Consider the following 18,329-nt stretch of genomic DNA (forward strand, 5'->3'; position numbering starts at 1 on the left):
AAAAATATTTTAAAATGGTTGAGTACAAAAAAAAAGACGAGGAATTAACTGTTTTAAATCTTAAACCTATAAAATATTTTTAAATAATATTAATTTTGTTGAGATTCATGGAATTCCGAGCACAGTTTTTGAATCAATAAAGTTTTTCCTTGGAGTCTAGACGGTTTAATCTGGTCGCAGCATCGGCTCGACACACGTTTTCTACTCACGTCTGGTTTAATCTGATTATTCTGGAATAATAAACCGGAACAAACCAGTTTCCTGTGGATAATGATGGATGGATGATGGAGTGAAAGAAACAACACACGGTGAAAACGAAATGAGGATGAATTTAATGATGAACAAATGAATACATGACACAAAAAAAAAGTCTAAGAAACACAAACACAAATGAAAACAAAAGTACACGCCAGAGACAATAGATTCACATGTTTACACAACGACACGATGAAGATGGAACATGCAACGACACACGCTAATAACACGTTAATAACATGCTAACAGCAGAAGCTTCTTATCAGAACTAACTTTTATCACATTTGCAACTAATCCTGTTTATTTTCCCGCCGAGAGTCAGTGATTCAAATTTGATGTTTTGTTGATTGTATATATAATAATATGAATTAATGGAAGTTTACTACAAATATTCACACAATAAAAAACGGTGTCATTTTTTATTTGTATACATTTCTTTTTTTTAATAAGTTTAATCTTAAGTACATTCTTTAGTGTCCAGAGAGTTCAAATATAAATATTATTATTAATATTAAATCGTGCAATAGATCGATTTTTTCATGTTCGTTCTTTTTTATTAAAAACGTACAAACTATTTATATTTTTTCACTCTCAGAAAAATACTTTCTACGCATCAAAATTACCCAGAAAATGTTATTTATTCTTCAAAATAATTATTATTTTTTATTTGTCAATAACATTTATTTTTATTTATTTCAGAGTTGTAATACAACCATCTGATAGTGACAAAGATGGAGTCCCTCTCAAATGGGCCGCGTACTCTCATCTCAGGGACCAGAAATGGCCCACGGGATGCAGGTTTTGAAGGTCGTCTTAATGTTTTCTCGCTATTATTGAGCGAGTGAGAGTATTATCCGCTGACAAAGTAATGAGAAATGTTTGGGAAGGAAAAGGCGCTTTGATGAATTTTGATATTTTAGATTTTAAAGGTCAGGGGACACCCTGGAAAGGTAGACGCGTTCAAATCTATACCCGACGATTTAAGACCAATCCGTTTCAAATCTCTCAAACGGGCTGAAATGTAAATCAGGGGGTCGTAATGACGCGTGTCATCTAAGGTGATTTCATTCTGAAGGATCCCTCAAGTCACGCGGGAGTCCAGATGGAAACATGTCGATTTCATGAACGTGGAGCCGTGCGGTTCAGCCTTTGTTCACGGAAGTGGGTCAGTAGCGTGCCGTGCATACATAAAACATGATGGTTTCTCGTCTTCCCGACACGAGACCGGCTCCGGAAAAGTACGTTCGGGTTTTGTCGTCCGTGTCGTGTCGATAAAGATGCAAACAAAAAGCCGAGTCCAAATATAGAGCCGAGAAGCTGGACCTCGCAGAGGAGATTACGCCCCGGTCTACGAGGGAAACGAGGACTTTTAAATTCCCTCCGTGGAGTTAATACCTGCTCACAGAAGAACCGGGTGTCGGAGGAGAAAAGAAAGTCTTTCAGGGATAAAAATAAAGACGCGAGAGAATTAAAAACCGCGACTGAAGCAAAAAAAACAGGATCAGTCTGCCTTCAGTTCTGCCTGCGATCTGTGCGGCTACGCCACGGTCATGAGAGGGCGGAGCTTAACTCATGTTGTATTTGGCGTCACGTCTGATGACCGCGACGCTTACGTACTTAGCTTGAACTTGAAACCAATAAAATGAAAAAAACGCTTTAACGATAGTTCCATTTGAAGACAAAAACGATCGTAACGTTCGTCAAAAGTTTAGCTCGGTGTTAGCGATCGTCAATAATAAGAAAGTACCTGTTGATGAATGTAAACGCTAACGGTACATTAGTTTTCCTTTACCTATATTTACATGAACCGTGTACTTTTTAACCTTAGAATTCTGTTTTTACTACTTTTTAATTGATTAATTGTATATAAAAACAAATACACATTGGATTTTTTCATGAAAATGGACTATTTATTTATTTTTAAATCAGAACTTTTATTGACAGTGTTGTAGACACAACACTTTTTGTTTTGTCGATACATTATTGTTAAATTTTTCATTAAAATTTATATATTTTTTTATTTTGCATCGTTCCATCTGGTCTCTGGAAGGTTCTGAAGGTTTTGTCACGCACTCGTGTGTCTTCTTACCGCTGACAACTACGTTAAGAACCAGCAAAACCTAAAAACGTATTTTTAAAAATCGAATAAATTCCATAAATCATCAAAACCGTGCGACTAATTTGAGAAAAAAAACAATTTTGCGTCGTCAAGAAGCAGCGCCAATAAATATTAGTTTGATCTCGGTCTATAAAGTGAAGGAATTGTCGATTCCATTGTACACTATGTTTTACAATGCTGAAATGTGCTCCTTGGCAGAGGTATGTAGTGTCTCGGTGCTTTTGAACGAAGTGTGTTGTCAAGGTCACATCTAAACAGTGATATTTAAGTAGAAAAATGGCTAAAATATCATTGAATTTTCGGACTCATATAAACAAGGGAAGTTTCGATGACTTCCTGCCTTCATCCCTTCATCCGCGGAGAAGAGTAAAGGGGAGTAAAAGAGGGGGTTTATAAATACGCGCCCCTCTTTCCCCCGCGCATCAGCCGTGACCCACTTCCATAACAAACGATCGCTCCAGCTCCGGCGAAAACTCCCCGAGAATATAGTCTCGACCCGAACGTTCTCTGGCTCGACGGCGCCGGTCGGACCAGCAGACGCCGGAGGCTCCGCAGAAGAAGCCGCTCGGGTCGAGACGATAAATCCTTCATGACGTGCCGGAGCGAGATTTAAGCTTCGCTCTCTTGTGGTGAATGAACATGGAACGCCGCCGGGACAGGAAGTCGTTTTTTCCACTTCCTGTTTGAGTTATAGGAGTTCAAGATCAAGGTCAAACTCACAACGAGAGGCCCAAATATTTAACAAAATAAGAGGGTACTTGATGTATATTTAGCAGTTTTCAACAGGAAGTCAGAGTATTTTTTTCGTAGGTTCAGTTTATCTTAATTATCTTCGTGTTTTTTTTGTCCTTTCCCGAACAACAATATTTATTTCTACATAAGTTTTCTTAACATCTGTCACACAGAACAATAAAATATCTGATATAGTTAAACTTCTATTGATTATTAACGTCTGAAAGGTGTTTTATTTTGAAAAAAAAGATGGTATTTCCTCTCATTTCAGTCAAGTTTACTCCAAGAATTAACCTGTAAACTACTGAAAAATGAGTGAAACACAAACTATATATGAGACTTGACAGTCCAGAGACCGAAAAAACCTTTTGCTGACTCAGCATTTTTGAGATGGAGCTTTTATTTTGTAGAGTCTTTTTCTGGGTTTCCTGTTTTTTTTTGTTGCTCTCTCGACGGTCGGTGAGAGCGGTGCTTGGCAAGATCCATCCACGGCTCTCGACCATCAGGCCGATCGGCGTTTCTGCGTAAACTAAAGGAAACCCAGGAAAGTACTCTACAAAATAAAAGCCTCATGAAGGGGGAACGTCACTTTTTCATGCACTTAACGTGTTGTTTTTTTGCTATTTTTTGTTATATGCCGACGACCGTCTCATCAAATTACTGTAAGTCGTTTCATGAAGTAACTTAAACGCGAGTTAAAAGCGGGAATTTTTCACGAATCACTGACGGATCCCAGAGAGCCAGGGTGACCCCGGCAGGACGAGCGACAACAGGAAGCAGTACTACTTCTGGTTAAAAACTACGACAATCGCTTCGAATCCCGCGAGCGTCTCCGCGATCTAAGACGTGGTCGGTCTAAGCTCGGTCTGGCTTCGGTCCTGGTCCTGAGGAAGAGAAGAGGTTAAGTCTGACCCCCCCCGGGCGAGGTCGCGGGGTCGCGGCGTCTCACCTGACGTGGAGTGTTGTTGGCGGGGCTGGCGGGGGAGGGGCTGGGAGACTTTCTCGAGTGAGGGGAGGAGGGTTGACTGGCTGGGGTCCCGTTCACTGCAGGAGGAAGAAGACTTGAGTGTCTTTTCGACATTTAGACTGAAAGTAAAACATCAACATATTCAGTGGTTGGAGAAGAAACGTTGACATTATTGCGCAACATAATGTCAATGAGTAAACTTTACAAGTACTCATATATATATATACTTTACAAGTACTCATATATATATATATACTTTACAAGTACTCATATATATATATACTTTACAAGTACTCATATATATATATACTTTACAAGTACTCATATATATATATACTTTACAAGTACTCATATATATATATACTTTACAAGTACTAGTGGATTCTCAACGACCTTTAAAAAGATTTATTTATTGATCTGAAGGAACGACGACATTTTTCATCGAATACACAACATGTGACTTTACAACATTTACAATTTGGTTTAATAAAGACACACACACACACACGCACACACACACACACACGCACACACACGCACACACGCGCACACACACACACACACACACACGCACACACACACACACACACACGCACACACACGCACACACGTGCACACACACACACACACGCATACACACACGCACACACACGCACACACACACACACACACACAAACACACGCATACACACGCACACACACCACATAGACACATGCACACACAAGCACACACACGCACACACACGCACACACACACAAACACACGCATACACACGCACACACACCACACAGACACATGCACACACATGCACACACAAGCACACACACGCACACACACGCACACACACACAAACACACGCATACACACGCACACACACCACATAGACACATGCACACACACGCACACACACGCACACACACGCACACAAACGCACACACACCACACAGACACATGCACACACAAGCACACACACGCACACACACGCACACACACGCACACACACGCACACACACCACACAGACACATGCACACACAAGCACACACACACACACACACACAGATCGACATATGCACAGTGACACACAACATATGCACAAACCAACATACTTTCACAAAAAAACACACAAACTGAACCGCACACCTACATGCACAAAACAACACACATACAAAGATGCAAAAATCCAAAAGAAACCAACACACATACGAAGACGCACAAACCCAAAACAAACCAACACACACACAAATGCGCAAAAAAACACACATACGAAGACACACAAACCCAAAACAAACCAACACATGCCCAAACCAACACACCTATGAAGACGCACAAAACCCAAGACAAACCAACACACACACAAATGCACAAACCAACACACGTACAAAGACGCACAAACCTAAGACAAACCAATGCACCTACACATGCAAAAATCAACACACATACGAAGACGCACAAACCTAAGACAAACCAACACAAAAACACAATAATTAACTACACGTCCACAAAGCAACACTGCAATGCAGGACTTTGATTCATAAACCAACACAACACATGTGTAAGGATACACACAAACCAAAAATGCACAAACAAACACACACATACGCCTACCAACAAACGCACTAACCAAAACACATGACTACAAACCAACACTTGCACGCAGACACACACACTTATGCATGAGGCGACACAACACATGCACACACGTACAAACCAATATGCACAAACAAACACACACATACACAAACAAATGCATGCAACATGCAAAAAACCAACACACACACTAATCATTGCAAAAACAAACATGCAAAAATAAAGATACACATACACAAACAAACACAAACATACACAAACCAACACACACAATAAGCATCACACACGCACATGAACCAACACACACACATACACAAACAAACACACACAAACCAACACACGCAATAAGCATCAAACACGCACATGAACCAACACACACACATACACAAACAAACACACACATACACAAACCAACACACACAATAAGCATCACACACGCACATGAACCAACACACACATACACAAACCAACACACACATACACAAACCAACACACACAATAAGCATCACACACGCACATGAACCAACACACACACTCGCACAAACCAACACACACACTAACCAACAAACTCTTGGACACACACACACACATCTATAGACACAGAGTTGTGTACAGCTCAAGCTTCAAAACACAACATTTCCATGAACACAAAAATGCAGTGTTATGAAACAAACACAAACACACACACAGACCTGGAAGCTTCATCCGTATCACCGTCTCGTAACAAACCCACACTTCCGCCCTCAGCTCGTATGAATGAGACACTTTGTACTCAAAATACACACCAGGGTTGCGTCACACACACGGCAACAACAGTTGTGTTACGCTTTCGTTCATGATGTGTACGAGAGATGTTTCTGCTTGTGTGTGTCTCCGGGGACGACACAAACTCATTCACCTCCGCAAGTGTGTGTTCACACACTCGAGACATATGTGTGTGTGTCTGCATGAGTCACCATTGGAAAAATTAAATTGTGTTCATAAAACACCTTTCAATGGTCACACAATGATTTTTAATATTTATTTTGAAATATCAGAGTAAAAAGTAACGACAACTAGTAAATAAAACAGTGTATTAGAAGTAAATGTGATACAATGAAAGAGTTTAAAGATGAAATCGCATTAAAAGTGTGTTTTTTCTTCTACATACATGTGTTACTTGTGGATTGTGTGACTCGATAAATGATGTAGTGTGTAATGGAAGGTTGTGCGTCCCTGAATGTCAAGAATCAATCGTGTATGAATCATGTTCTGGTCCGACAGAGACGACAGTGTCGTCGCCAGACCATGAATTTCAAGTGGTTTCAAGAGGATTGTGTGTTTGTTGGACACACACTTCTGTCTCTCCGTCAACACCGGAGAAGAGAAGGATGATCATGATTGATAATCACTGCACATCTGCTCATAGTTCAAAGAGAAGCTCCTGAATTATTCCTCAGTCCAACATCTGGGAGAAGAAGCAGCAGCAGCTCCTCAATTATGTAATGATTTCTTTCATCATCGCATTAAAAAATCAAGACGAGGATGTTTTTCTCCTCGACATGCTCTCAGTTACACAACACGGTATGGTCTGTGGAAGGATGAGGGTCCGGATCCTACCTTCTACCTCCAGCATGATGGACGGCACAGTGATAATCCAGAGCGGAGGAGAGGAGGAGAGGAGGAGAGGAGGAGGAGGAGAGAAGGAGCGAGGAAGTAAAGTGGTGAATGAGAGAAGACGGAGCTGGAGTACATGGACGCTCGGAGGCGGAGATAGAGCTGCGCAAACTATGACGCGCACCGGGATGGAGGGAGGGAGGGAGGGAGGGAGGGAGGAGGGAGGGAGGGAGGGAGGATGGAGGGGGGAAAGATGAAGGGAGGAAGGATAGAGGGGGGGGTGGAAGGAGGGAGGGAGGATGGAGGGATGATGGATGAAAGGAGGAAGGATGAAGGGAGGGAGGATGGAGAGAGGGAGGGAGGGATGAAGGGAGGGAGGGAGGGAGGGAGGAGAGCGAGGAAGGATGAAGGGAGGAAGGATGGAGGGAGGAAGGATGGAGGGAGGATGGAGGGGGGAAAGATGAAGGGAGGAAGGATAGAGGGGGGGAGGAAGGAGGGAGGGAGGATGGAGGGATGATGGATGAATGGAGGAAGGATGAAGGGAGGGAGGATGGAGAGAGGGAGGGAGGGTGGGAGGGATGAAGGGAGGGAGGAGAGCGAGGAAGGATGAAGGGAGGAAGGATGGAGGGAGGAAGGAAGGAGGGGGGAAGGATGGAGTGAGTGGGGAAGAAAGAGGGAGGGGGGGAAGGATGGAGGGAGGAAGGATGAAGGGGGGAAGGATGGAGGGAAGAAGGATGGAGGGAGGAAGGATTAAGTTAGGAAGGATGAGGGGGGAAGGATGGAGGGAGGAAGGATTAAGTTAGGAAGGATGGAGGGAGGGAGGAAGGATAGAGGGAGGAAGGATGGATGGAGGGAGGGAGGAAGGATGGATGGAGGAAGGATGGAGGGAGGAAGGATGGAGGGAGGAAGGATGGAGGGAGGAAGGATGGAGGAAGGGAGGAAGGATGGATGGAGGAAGGATGGAGGGAGGAAGGATGGAGGAAGGAAAGATGGAGGGAGGAAAGATGGAGGGAGGAAGGATGGAGGGAGGAAGGGTGGAGGGAGGAAGGATGGAGGGAGGGAGGAAGGATGGAGGGAGGGAGGATGGAGGGAGGAAGGATGGAGGGAGGAAGGATGGAGGGAGGGAGGAAGGATGGAGGGAGGAAGGATGGAGGGAGGGAGGAAGGATGGAGGGAGGAAAAGATGGATGAGGGAGGAGAAAATGTTTCTCTTTTTTCTTTATCTTAAAATGTAATTATCATAAGTAGAGAGAATATCAAAGGTTTTGTTTAAGAAAAAATGAAAACATTATTTCTATAAATCTATATAATATTAATATATTTTTAATTATTCAATAAAAAAAAATGACCATCAACATGGACATGATTTAAAACACAATTTAAATAAAAAAGCTAGAAAAAAAGCATAGGAATAAAAAACAATATTGAATTTAGATTAGATCTAGTTTTTTACTATTGAATAAACAAACAAAATGATGAAGGATTGAATTAATAAAAAGAACAAAAGTCTTCGTCACTGACCTTCACAGCACTTTTCTGATCTTTAATTAATCCTTTTTTATCTTTTAATCTATATTTTCAGATCATATCTCGACCATACATTAGAAAAACTGCTCAAACCGAGAATCAAATTTATATTTTTGACATCATTACATTATGACTATTATGTCAATCAAGTTGAAATCAAGACGGTTGTGTTTTCTCACTGAAGTATCTTCATGTAGTACTAGTTTAAATGAAGTTTCATCAGTAAAACGATGGTAAATATTCACTTTAATCGAACATGTATTACAGTTAGAAACAGAGAGAAACGATAGAAGCGAAGCCGACTGCAGACTGAAAGAAGAACGTCTCAGTAACGAGGGAGTATTTGTGGAAGAAGACGGAGGAGAGAAGAAGTCCTGCTCAGAGACCAGGACTGACCTATGAGTCACATGATGAGAAGAACACGCGTGACTCACGTGATCAGCAGGAGGACAAACTGCATTTAGAAACACTTTCAACCAATACTTCATTGACATATTCATGTATTCAACTATGAAAAACTTGCTCAATCAAAGTAGTATTTTGAGGAGGAAAACTGCCAACACTTGTTGAAACAACTGCATTAAATGTCGTCAGCGTTTTAAACTGTGTTCGTAGCAAAAAATGAGGTAATAGTAAGAAGTAATTCAGGTAATAAAATCAAGATGGAATTATAAATGTTTTTTTTAACTTTCTATAACTTTAAAACATTTAAAATTTGTGGAAAAAAAGCTCTTTTTTAAATATTATTGTTGAAGTTAGGGACCGTCAAGCAAAAAAGGTATGTAAAAGTAAAGAGAAAAAAAAGGAAATACAATCAAGTTAATACTAAATTTGTAAAAAATAAAAAAACTCGGGTAAGAAAATCAAGCTAAATTATAAATGTTTTTTTGTTTTTTTCTATAACTTCAAACATTTAAAATTTGTGGGGAAAAAAAGCTCTTTTTCAAATATTATTTTTGTAGTTAGGGACCGTCAAGCGAAAAAGGTATGTAAAAGTAAAGAAAAAAAAAGGAAATAAAATCAAGTTAATACTAAATTTGTAAAAAAAATATATATATATATAAAAAAAACATTACCTATCATTTTAACTATAAACATTTTTAAATCTTACATGAAAGCTCTTTTTGTCAAATATCATGGCTGTAGTTAGGGACCGTCAGGAAAAAAGGAGGTAATAGTAAAAAAGACAATGGGGTAATAAAATCAAGCTAAATTATGAATGTTTTTTTGTTTTTTCTATAACTTCAAACATTTAAAATTTGTGGAAAAAAACTCTTTTTCAAATATTATTGTTGTAGTTAGGGACCGTCAAGCGAAAAAGGTATGTAAAAGTAAAGAAAAAAAAAAGGAAATAAAATCAAGTTAATGCTAAATTTGTAAAAAATAAAATAAAAAAAACATTTCCTATCATTTTAACTATAAACATTTTTAAATCTTACATGAAAGCTCTTTTTGTCAAATATCATGGCTGTAGTTAGGGACCGTCAAGCAAAAAGGAGGTAATAGTAAAAAAGATAATGGGGTAATAAAATCTAGTTAAAATTATAAATGTTTTTGTTTTTTTCTATAACTTCAAACATTTTAAATTTTGGGAGAAGCAGAATAAAGGGATGTTAAAGTATTAAAAGCAGGTAATAAAATCAAGCTAAATATGCTAAAATTATTATTATATTTTATTTTATATACGTTTTATTTTTTATCTCACCTAAAGCGCTTTTCTTTTCCAATATTTTGGCTGTGGTGAGGGACCGTCAATCAAAAAATGGATGGTAAGAAATAAGCAGGCAACAAAATCAAGCTAAAATAATAAATGTTTTATTTTATTTTATACAACTTTTAACATTTTAAATTTGGGGGAAAAACGCTCTCTTTCAAATATTATTGTTGTAGTTAGGCACCGTCAAGAAAAAAAATGAGGTAATAGTAAAACAAAAAAAAAATGAGGGAATAAAATCAAGCTAAATGCAAAAGTTAAAATGTTTTTATTTTATTTTCTATAATAATCTATTTTTTTTGGGAGAAAAGCTCCTTTTCAATTATTGTTGAAGTGAGGGACCGTCAAGCAAAAAAAAGTGATCTAAAAAAAATTGGGTTATAAAATCAAGTTAATTCTAAATTTATAAATGTTTTTTTTTTAACTTTAAACATTTTAAATGTGGGGGAAAAAAGCTCTTTTTTTAAACATTATTGTTGTAGTAAGGGACCATCAAGCAAAAAAGGAGTTAATGGTAAAAAAAAAAAAAAAAATCATGTGATAAAATCAAGCTAAAATTATTTTTTAAAAAAAGAAAGATTTCATATAACTTTAAACATTTTACATTTGGGGGAAAAAAATCTCTTTTTCCAAAAAGTATTGTTATAGTGAGGGACCGTCAATCAAAAAAGGAGGTAATAGTAAACTAAAAAATCAGGTAATAAAATCAAGCTAAACGCTAACAAAGCTCAATGTTTATTTATTTTTTTAGTAATTAAATGCTTGAAAAAAGAAAGTTTTATCATATTAAATGTGTTTAATTTATATTAATATTCTGATAGCACTGATATCCTTCCATATATTTTCATTTCTTTACTGTTTAATCCCTTGTGGGGGTCGAGAGGCAGGGGACACCCTGGACAGGACCCGAGTCTGTCTCAGGACACACACACACACACTCATACCTACGGACAATTCAAAATATATTTTGTCTCTGAAAACTGTAATTTTACTGTTTTAAAAATGTGATTTAGTTCCAGTTCTTTGCTCCAGTAATGTCTGGAATTTTAAATAGAGGTTCTTTGGTGTGAAGGAGGTCGAGCAGGAGGCGTCAGAGCAGGCGTCGTCTTCTTCTTCGCTCCCTCGTCTCGCACCATCTTCACATCCTTCCCTCTTTTTTTCCTCGGAGGTGAGACCGAGGATTATTAACGCCCGCCAGGACCTCCAGGAAAAAAAAAACCTGATGGATTTCTCGACGGCGAGAAGGAGAAATAATAGAACCTCACCTCGGGTTTCTAAACACGGAGGCAGAACTTTGCTGGGACTCGTCGCTTCAGTCCGAGACGAGAAGGTTCTGAGGCCGTAGAAGAAGTTTTCCTCTAAAGTACCTTCACTTTTATGACTTTTTTAAGGGACGATTACACAGATGAAGCTTTTGTTTCGTCAGGATGAAGGTGGACAAGTGTTTCTGGAGGTTCAATCCTGATTGAGTCGAGATAATTCGTGGTTTTTAACAAAAAACAAACTCTTTGTGTGAGAATGTTCTCGGTGTGAGTCAGAGTTTTGTAGAGAAAGTGGGTCAAAATAACAACTTGTTTGCTGCTCATCTACCTCGTGATGTGCGGCTGGAAAACAACAAACCTGTTAAGAACTAAGTGGCTGAATTTACGCCAAAACAAAAACTCTTCTTCCGAGAAGTGAGGCTGTGACTCACGGTTCCGTGGAGTCAAAGCATCCAGACAGGAAGTCCATGTATGGATGTTACTCTGTGTACAAGCTACATGTTTCCATGGCAACAAAGATCATTCTCACTTCGTCCTGATTCCTTTTTACTTTGAATTTCATGGTCAGATTCACTGATTCTGGGGTTAAACTAAATGTATTTGTATAAAAAAAAATCATTTTGATAAATTTTAAAGTTTAATTTAATTTTAGGCAGATTTTTTTTTTTTTTTTTACTTAATCTCCACTTCTTCTCTCATCTTAGTCACTGATAAAAAAACAACATGTTTTTATCACATTGGACGTTTTTCATTTTTCACTTTTTTTTTTTTTTTTTCATTTAAAAACTTTTGACACTAGAGAAAAATACTTAATTTGTAGTACAATTATTGGCAAGGAAAAAATCATTGTAGCCAAAAAAGAATGTAATTGTATTTTCCTTCATCAACAAGTACTTATTCCAGAAGATTAGATTAGTTTGAGGCTAAAACACAACAACATTCTCGTGTAAAATTCTGAACTGAAACTAGAATTCAATTAAAATGAAAGCAAGTAGATTAGTATTAGAGTTTAGTGTTGTTAAGTTACCTTAATGCGCTTTTAAATAAAATCTGGTATATTATAAAAAAAACAACCACAACTACAGCTACAATGATAATAACACAAATAACAATAATAATAACAACAATAATAACAACTATAATTATAACAACAACTATAATTATAACAACAATAACAACAACTATAATTATAACAACAATAACAACAATAATAACAACAATAACAACAACTATAATTATAACAATAATAATAATAACAACAATAACAACAACTATAATTATGACAACAACAACAATAATAACAATCACAGCAATATAATTACAATAATAATAACAAAAAGAACAACAACAACAGTAATAAAAGAAACAATTTAACAAGCACAACAATAATAATAATAATAATAATAACAACTATAAAAACAACAACAACAGCAACAATATAACAACAACAAGTATAATAATAGGATAATAACAGCTATAACAACAACAACATCAACAATAATAAGAGCAACTATAACAACAACAACAGTAATAACAGCAACAATATTACAACAACAACCATAATAATAATGATAATAATAGCAACTATAACAACAATAATATTAATAATATCAACTATAATAACAACAACAACAAGTAAGTAAGTAATTCTTATTTATATAATGCTTTTCCAGACCAGGGTCACAAATACAATAATAATAGGAACTATAACAACAACAACAACAACAACAACAACAATAACAGCAAAAATACAACAACAACAGTAATAACAGCAAAAATACAACAACAACAGTAATAACAGCAAAAATATAACAACTACAGTAATAACAGCAAAAATATAACAACAACAATAATAACAGCAAAAATATAACAACAACAATAATAATAATAATATCAACTATAATAACAACAACAACAACAAGTAAGTAAGTAAGTAATTTGTATTTATATAATGCTTTTCCATACCAGGGTCACAAATACAATAATAATAGGAACTATAACAACAACAACAACAACAACAACAACAACAACAACAACAACAACAACAGTAATAACAGCAAAAAATACAACAACAACAGTAATAACAGCAAAAATATAACAACAACAATAATAACAGCAAAAATATAACAACAACAATAATAATAATAATATCAACTATAATAACAACAACAACAAGTAAGTAAGTAATTTGTATTTATATAATGCTTTTCCAGACCAGGGTCACAAATACAATAATAATAGGAACTATAACAACAACAACAACAATAACAACAACAACAACAACAACAACAACAACAGCAATAACAGCAAAAATATAACAACAACAGTAATAACAGCAAAAATACAACAACAACAGTAATAACAGCAAAAATATAACAACAACAATAATAATAATAATAATATTTTCTGCCGACAAACCGCTTCAGAAACCACTTCCTGAGTCACACGTTGAGATTGTTGTCAACAGTTTTAAACCTTTGTGTCTCAACACTGACTAACTAAGAAGTCGTCTGCGTAACAAGATGCTGCACAAACTCCTTCTCTGGAGAATCTAAACAATTCAATCGATCCAAACAATTACCAAAGTTCAAGAAAGACCGTTTATGTCTGTGATGCATTGTTGTCGTCTCTTTTAACGCACAAATCAACACAATCGTCAACACAATCATGTCTTCAGAAGCATCTACAACTGTTTTGTTGCGACACCAGACGGACCAGGAAGTACGACGACGCAAACATATGATGATTCTTGCAGAGATTCTGGAAAGATTGATTATTCCGGACTCACCAGATGCCGGGGATTTGCTGCGTCCGGTCTGGACCACGATCCTGGGGGAACCTCGGCTCCAGGACGCCGACATCTTCCCGTAGCTCACCGGCTTCATGACGCGACACTCTGTGGACGAGAAGAACCTGTTGAAGAAGCTCATCTGCACCTGAAGATCAACTGGATTCAACCTAATAGATAAACATCACGTAACCATGGCAACAGTGAACCCAGAAGAAAATGAGTGGCACTCACGCCTATGAAGTATTTGTCATATATTTTGATATTCTTTTTACAATACTTTTTTGGCTTTCAAATATTGACATTTTATTTGTAACATCTTTTTTTTTATCATTTGTATTTAAACAAAGTATGTGTGAAATAAAATGATCTGATTTTAAAATGTACAATTAACCTGCAAATATTCACTGTTCATTTTTGTGTTGCAACTGAACCTCCAGCCGCTAGGTGGCAGCAGTCTGAAGGAACAATGAAATCTGTGAAATCACGGCGATGACTGAGGACGAGAGGATACAGTGACTCCAGCAGCTTTTAAAGCTGTAAAACTACACTATCACAACACCAGAGTCAAGTACTGGAAAATACTACACATATATCCATGTTACTACACTATCACAACACCAGAGTCAAGTACTGGAAAATACTACACATATATACTTGTTACTACACTATCACAACACCAGAGTCAAGTACTGGATAATACTACACATATATACTTGTTACTACACTATCACAACAAGAGAGTTAAGTACTGGACAATACTACACATATATACTTGTTACTACACTATCACAACACCAGAGTCAAGTACTGGAAAATACTACACATATATACTTGTTACTACACTATCACAACACCAGAGTCAAGTACTGGACAATACTACACATATATACTTGTTACTACACTATCACAACACCAGAGTCAAGTACTCGACAATACTACACATATATACTTGTTAATACACTATCACAACACCAGAGTCAAGTACTGGACAATACTACACATATATCCTTGTTACTACATTATCACAACACCAGAGTCAAGTACTGGACAATACTACACATATATCCATGTTACTACACTATCACAACACCAGAGTCAAGTACTGGACAATACTACACATATATACTTGTTACTACACTATCACAACACCAGAGTCAAATACTGGACACTACTACACATATATCCTTGTTACTACACTATCACAACTCCAGAGTCAAGTACTGGACAATACTACACATATATACTTGTTACTACACTATCACAACACCAGAGTCAGGTACTGGACAGTACTACACATATATACTTGTTACTACACTATCACAACACCAGAGTCAAGTACTGGACATAATACACATATATACTTGTTACTACACTATCACAACACCAGAGTCAAGTACTGGACAGTACTACACATATATACTTGTTACTACACTATCACAACACCAGAGTCAAGTACTGGACAATACTACACATATATACTTGTTACTACACTATCACAACACCAGAGTCAAGTACTGGACAATACTACACATATATACTTGTTACTACACTATCACAACACCAGAGTCAAGTACTGGACAATACTACACATATATACTTGTTACTACACTATCACAACACCAGAGTCAAGTACTGGACAATACTACACATATATCCTTGTTACTATAGTATCACAACACCAGAGTCAAGTACTGGACAATACTACACATATATCCTTGTTACTACACTATCACAACACCAGAGTCAAGTACTGGACAATACTACACATATATACTTGTTACTACACTATCACAACACCAGAGTCAAGTACTGGACAATACTACACATATATATCCTTGTTACTACAGTATCACTATATCATCGTGATACATATTCTGGACACACACTCCTGGTACACGTTACACGTCCAGACTCACACACACACACACACACACACACACACACACACACACTATAATCCTCTCCTCCCTCTGGTCTCATAGTCATTACGAGACATAATGAGGCAGTTTTAATGAAGAGAAGGAGAACAAGTTTGGAGTAAAAGCCGGAGGAGGTTGAAGTATCTTCAGGCCGAGGAACCATCAGGACCTTCTGTGACTCACAGGTTTGTTTCCTGGAACACAGGAGTGAGTGGAGGTCGTACCTGAGGTCAGACCTGGAGGTGAAACCAGGTGAGGTCGATCACAGTGAAATATAATTGTTATTATTATCACTGCAGGCTTTACCATCAGAGGCTAATCTTGACCCTGAGATAATCGTAAAATGATTACATTTTAATTTGATGAATCCATGACTCAGTCCAGTCACGTGCACGCTCACACGCTGTCGCACGTTTTTTAATCTCAGTCGCCGACAGAAGAACGTGATGTGGTTTGTGTTTCTCACAGATTATCGCGTACGTTTCAATTTCCCGTCCGAACTCGAGCTGATACGCATCAGACTCTCCCGTGGATGCGTCTCCTCTCTGTGCCCGACCACCGGCGCGTCCTTGTACACCGGCGCATAAATCTCTACCTCGTAATCTCGTCCTCGTCGTTCTTCTTTCTTTTCTATTCAATATGAAAATGTTGCCGCCAGACATTATCAACAGAGCACCGAGCGACCTGATCATTAAATGATTAGTGTTCAGGTTATGAGTTTTGTTTTAAAATTTAAACCATTAGTTATAAAGTATATTTATATACAAAGTATATTTATTTAAAATGACTTAAAAAGGGATAAATATGTGGGTAGATATTGTAAAAATAGACATAGAAAAGGTAACTTATTAACATTTTATATTTTTCTTTTTACAAATGATTTGTTAAAACAATGAAATATTTAAAAAATATTGCATTACAAAAAAAACACAATTTAATTTAATTAAATTGTGTAAATAGATTTAATTTGTTTTAATTTAATCATTTTTATTTCTTATTTTTATTTATTTATTAATTATGTGTGGTGACACTATTTTCCATAGTGAATTCTTTAAAACAAATGTGTTTGTGGTATCCCTTGTCTTGTCTCTCGGTCAAAGTGACCCGCAGACCCGAAAACAAATGTGTTTGTGGTATCCCTTGTCTTGTCTCTCAGTCAAAGTCACCCGCAGACCCGAAAACGAATGTGTTTGAGGTATCCCTTGTCTTGTCTCTGGGTCAAAGTGACCCGCAGACCCGAAAACGAATGTGTTTGAGGTATCCCTTGTCTTGTCTCTGGGTCAAAGTGACCCGCAGACCCGAAATCAAATGTGTTTGAGGTATCCCTTGTCTTGTCTCTGGGTCAAAGTGACCCGCAGACCCGAAAACAAATGTGTTTGTGGTATCCCTTGTCTTGTCTCTGGGTCAAAGTGACCCGCAGACCCGAAAACGAATGTGTTTGAGGTATCCCTTGTCTTGTCTCTGGGTCAAAGTGACCCGCAGACCCGAAAACGAATGTGTTTGTGGTATCCCTTGTCTTGTCTCTCGGTCAAAGTGACCCGCAGACCCGAAAACGAATGTGTTTGAGGTATCCCTTGTCTCGTCTCTGGGTCACAGTTAAATGAAAATGTGTATAAAAAAAAAGGACATAGAAAGGTAACTTATGAACATAATATATTAACTTTTTTTTCTTTTGACAAATGATTTGTTAAAACAATAAAATGTATTTGTATTTCAAATATTGCTTTAAAAAAAACACAATTTAGTTGATTTATTTGTTTAATTAAATAATGTAAATAGATTTAATTTGTTTTAATTGAATCATTTTTATTTCTTATTTTTATTTTATTTTTTAATTCTGTGTGGTGACACTATTTTCT

General features: G+C 37.3%; 1 protein-coding gene across 2 annotated transcripts in view; it reads right to left on the bottom strand.

Annotated features, from left to right (window-relative positions):
* Positions 1–18,329, bottom strand: part of dclk1a (doublecortin-like kinase 1a) — a 61,911-nt gene that overhangs the window by 14,882 nt on the left and 28,700 nt on the right. For both annotated transcript variants that reach the window (XM_087807017.1, XM_087807016.1), the window contains exons 5-6: positions 14,549–14,656; positions 4,056–4,150 (exon numbers count right to left, since the gene is read on the bottom strand). In XM_087807017.1, coding sequence (XP_087663143.1) covers positions 4,056–4,150; positions 14,549–14,656 — 203 coding nt within the window. The remainder of the gene's footprint in view (positions 1–4,055; positions 4,151–14,548; positions 14,657–18,329) is intronic.

The sequence above is a fragment of the Callionymus lyra genome, chromosome 14 (assembly GCF_982586985.1).
Source record: "Callionymus lyra chromosome 14, fCalLyr1.hap1.1, whole genome shotgun sequence".
NCBI lineage: Eukaryota > Metazoa > Chordata > Actinopteri > Syngnathiformes > Callionymidae > Callionymus > Callionymus lyra.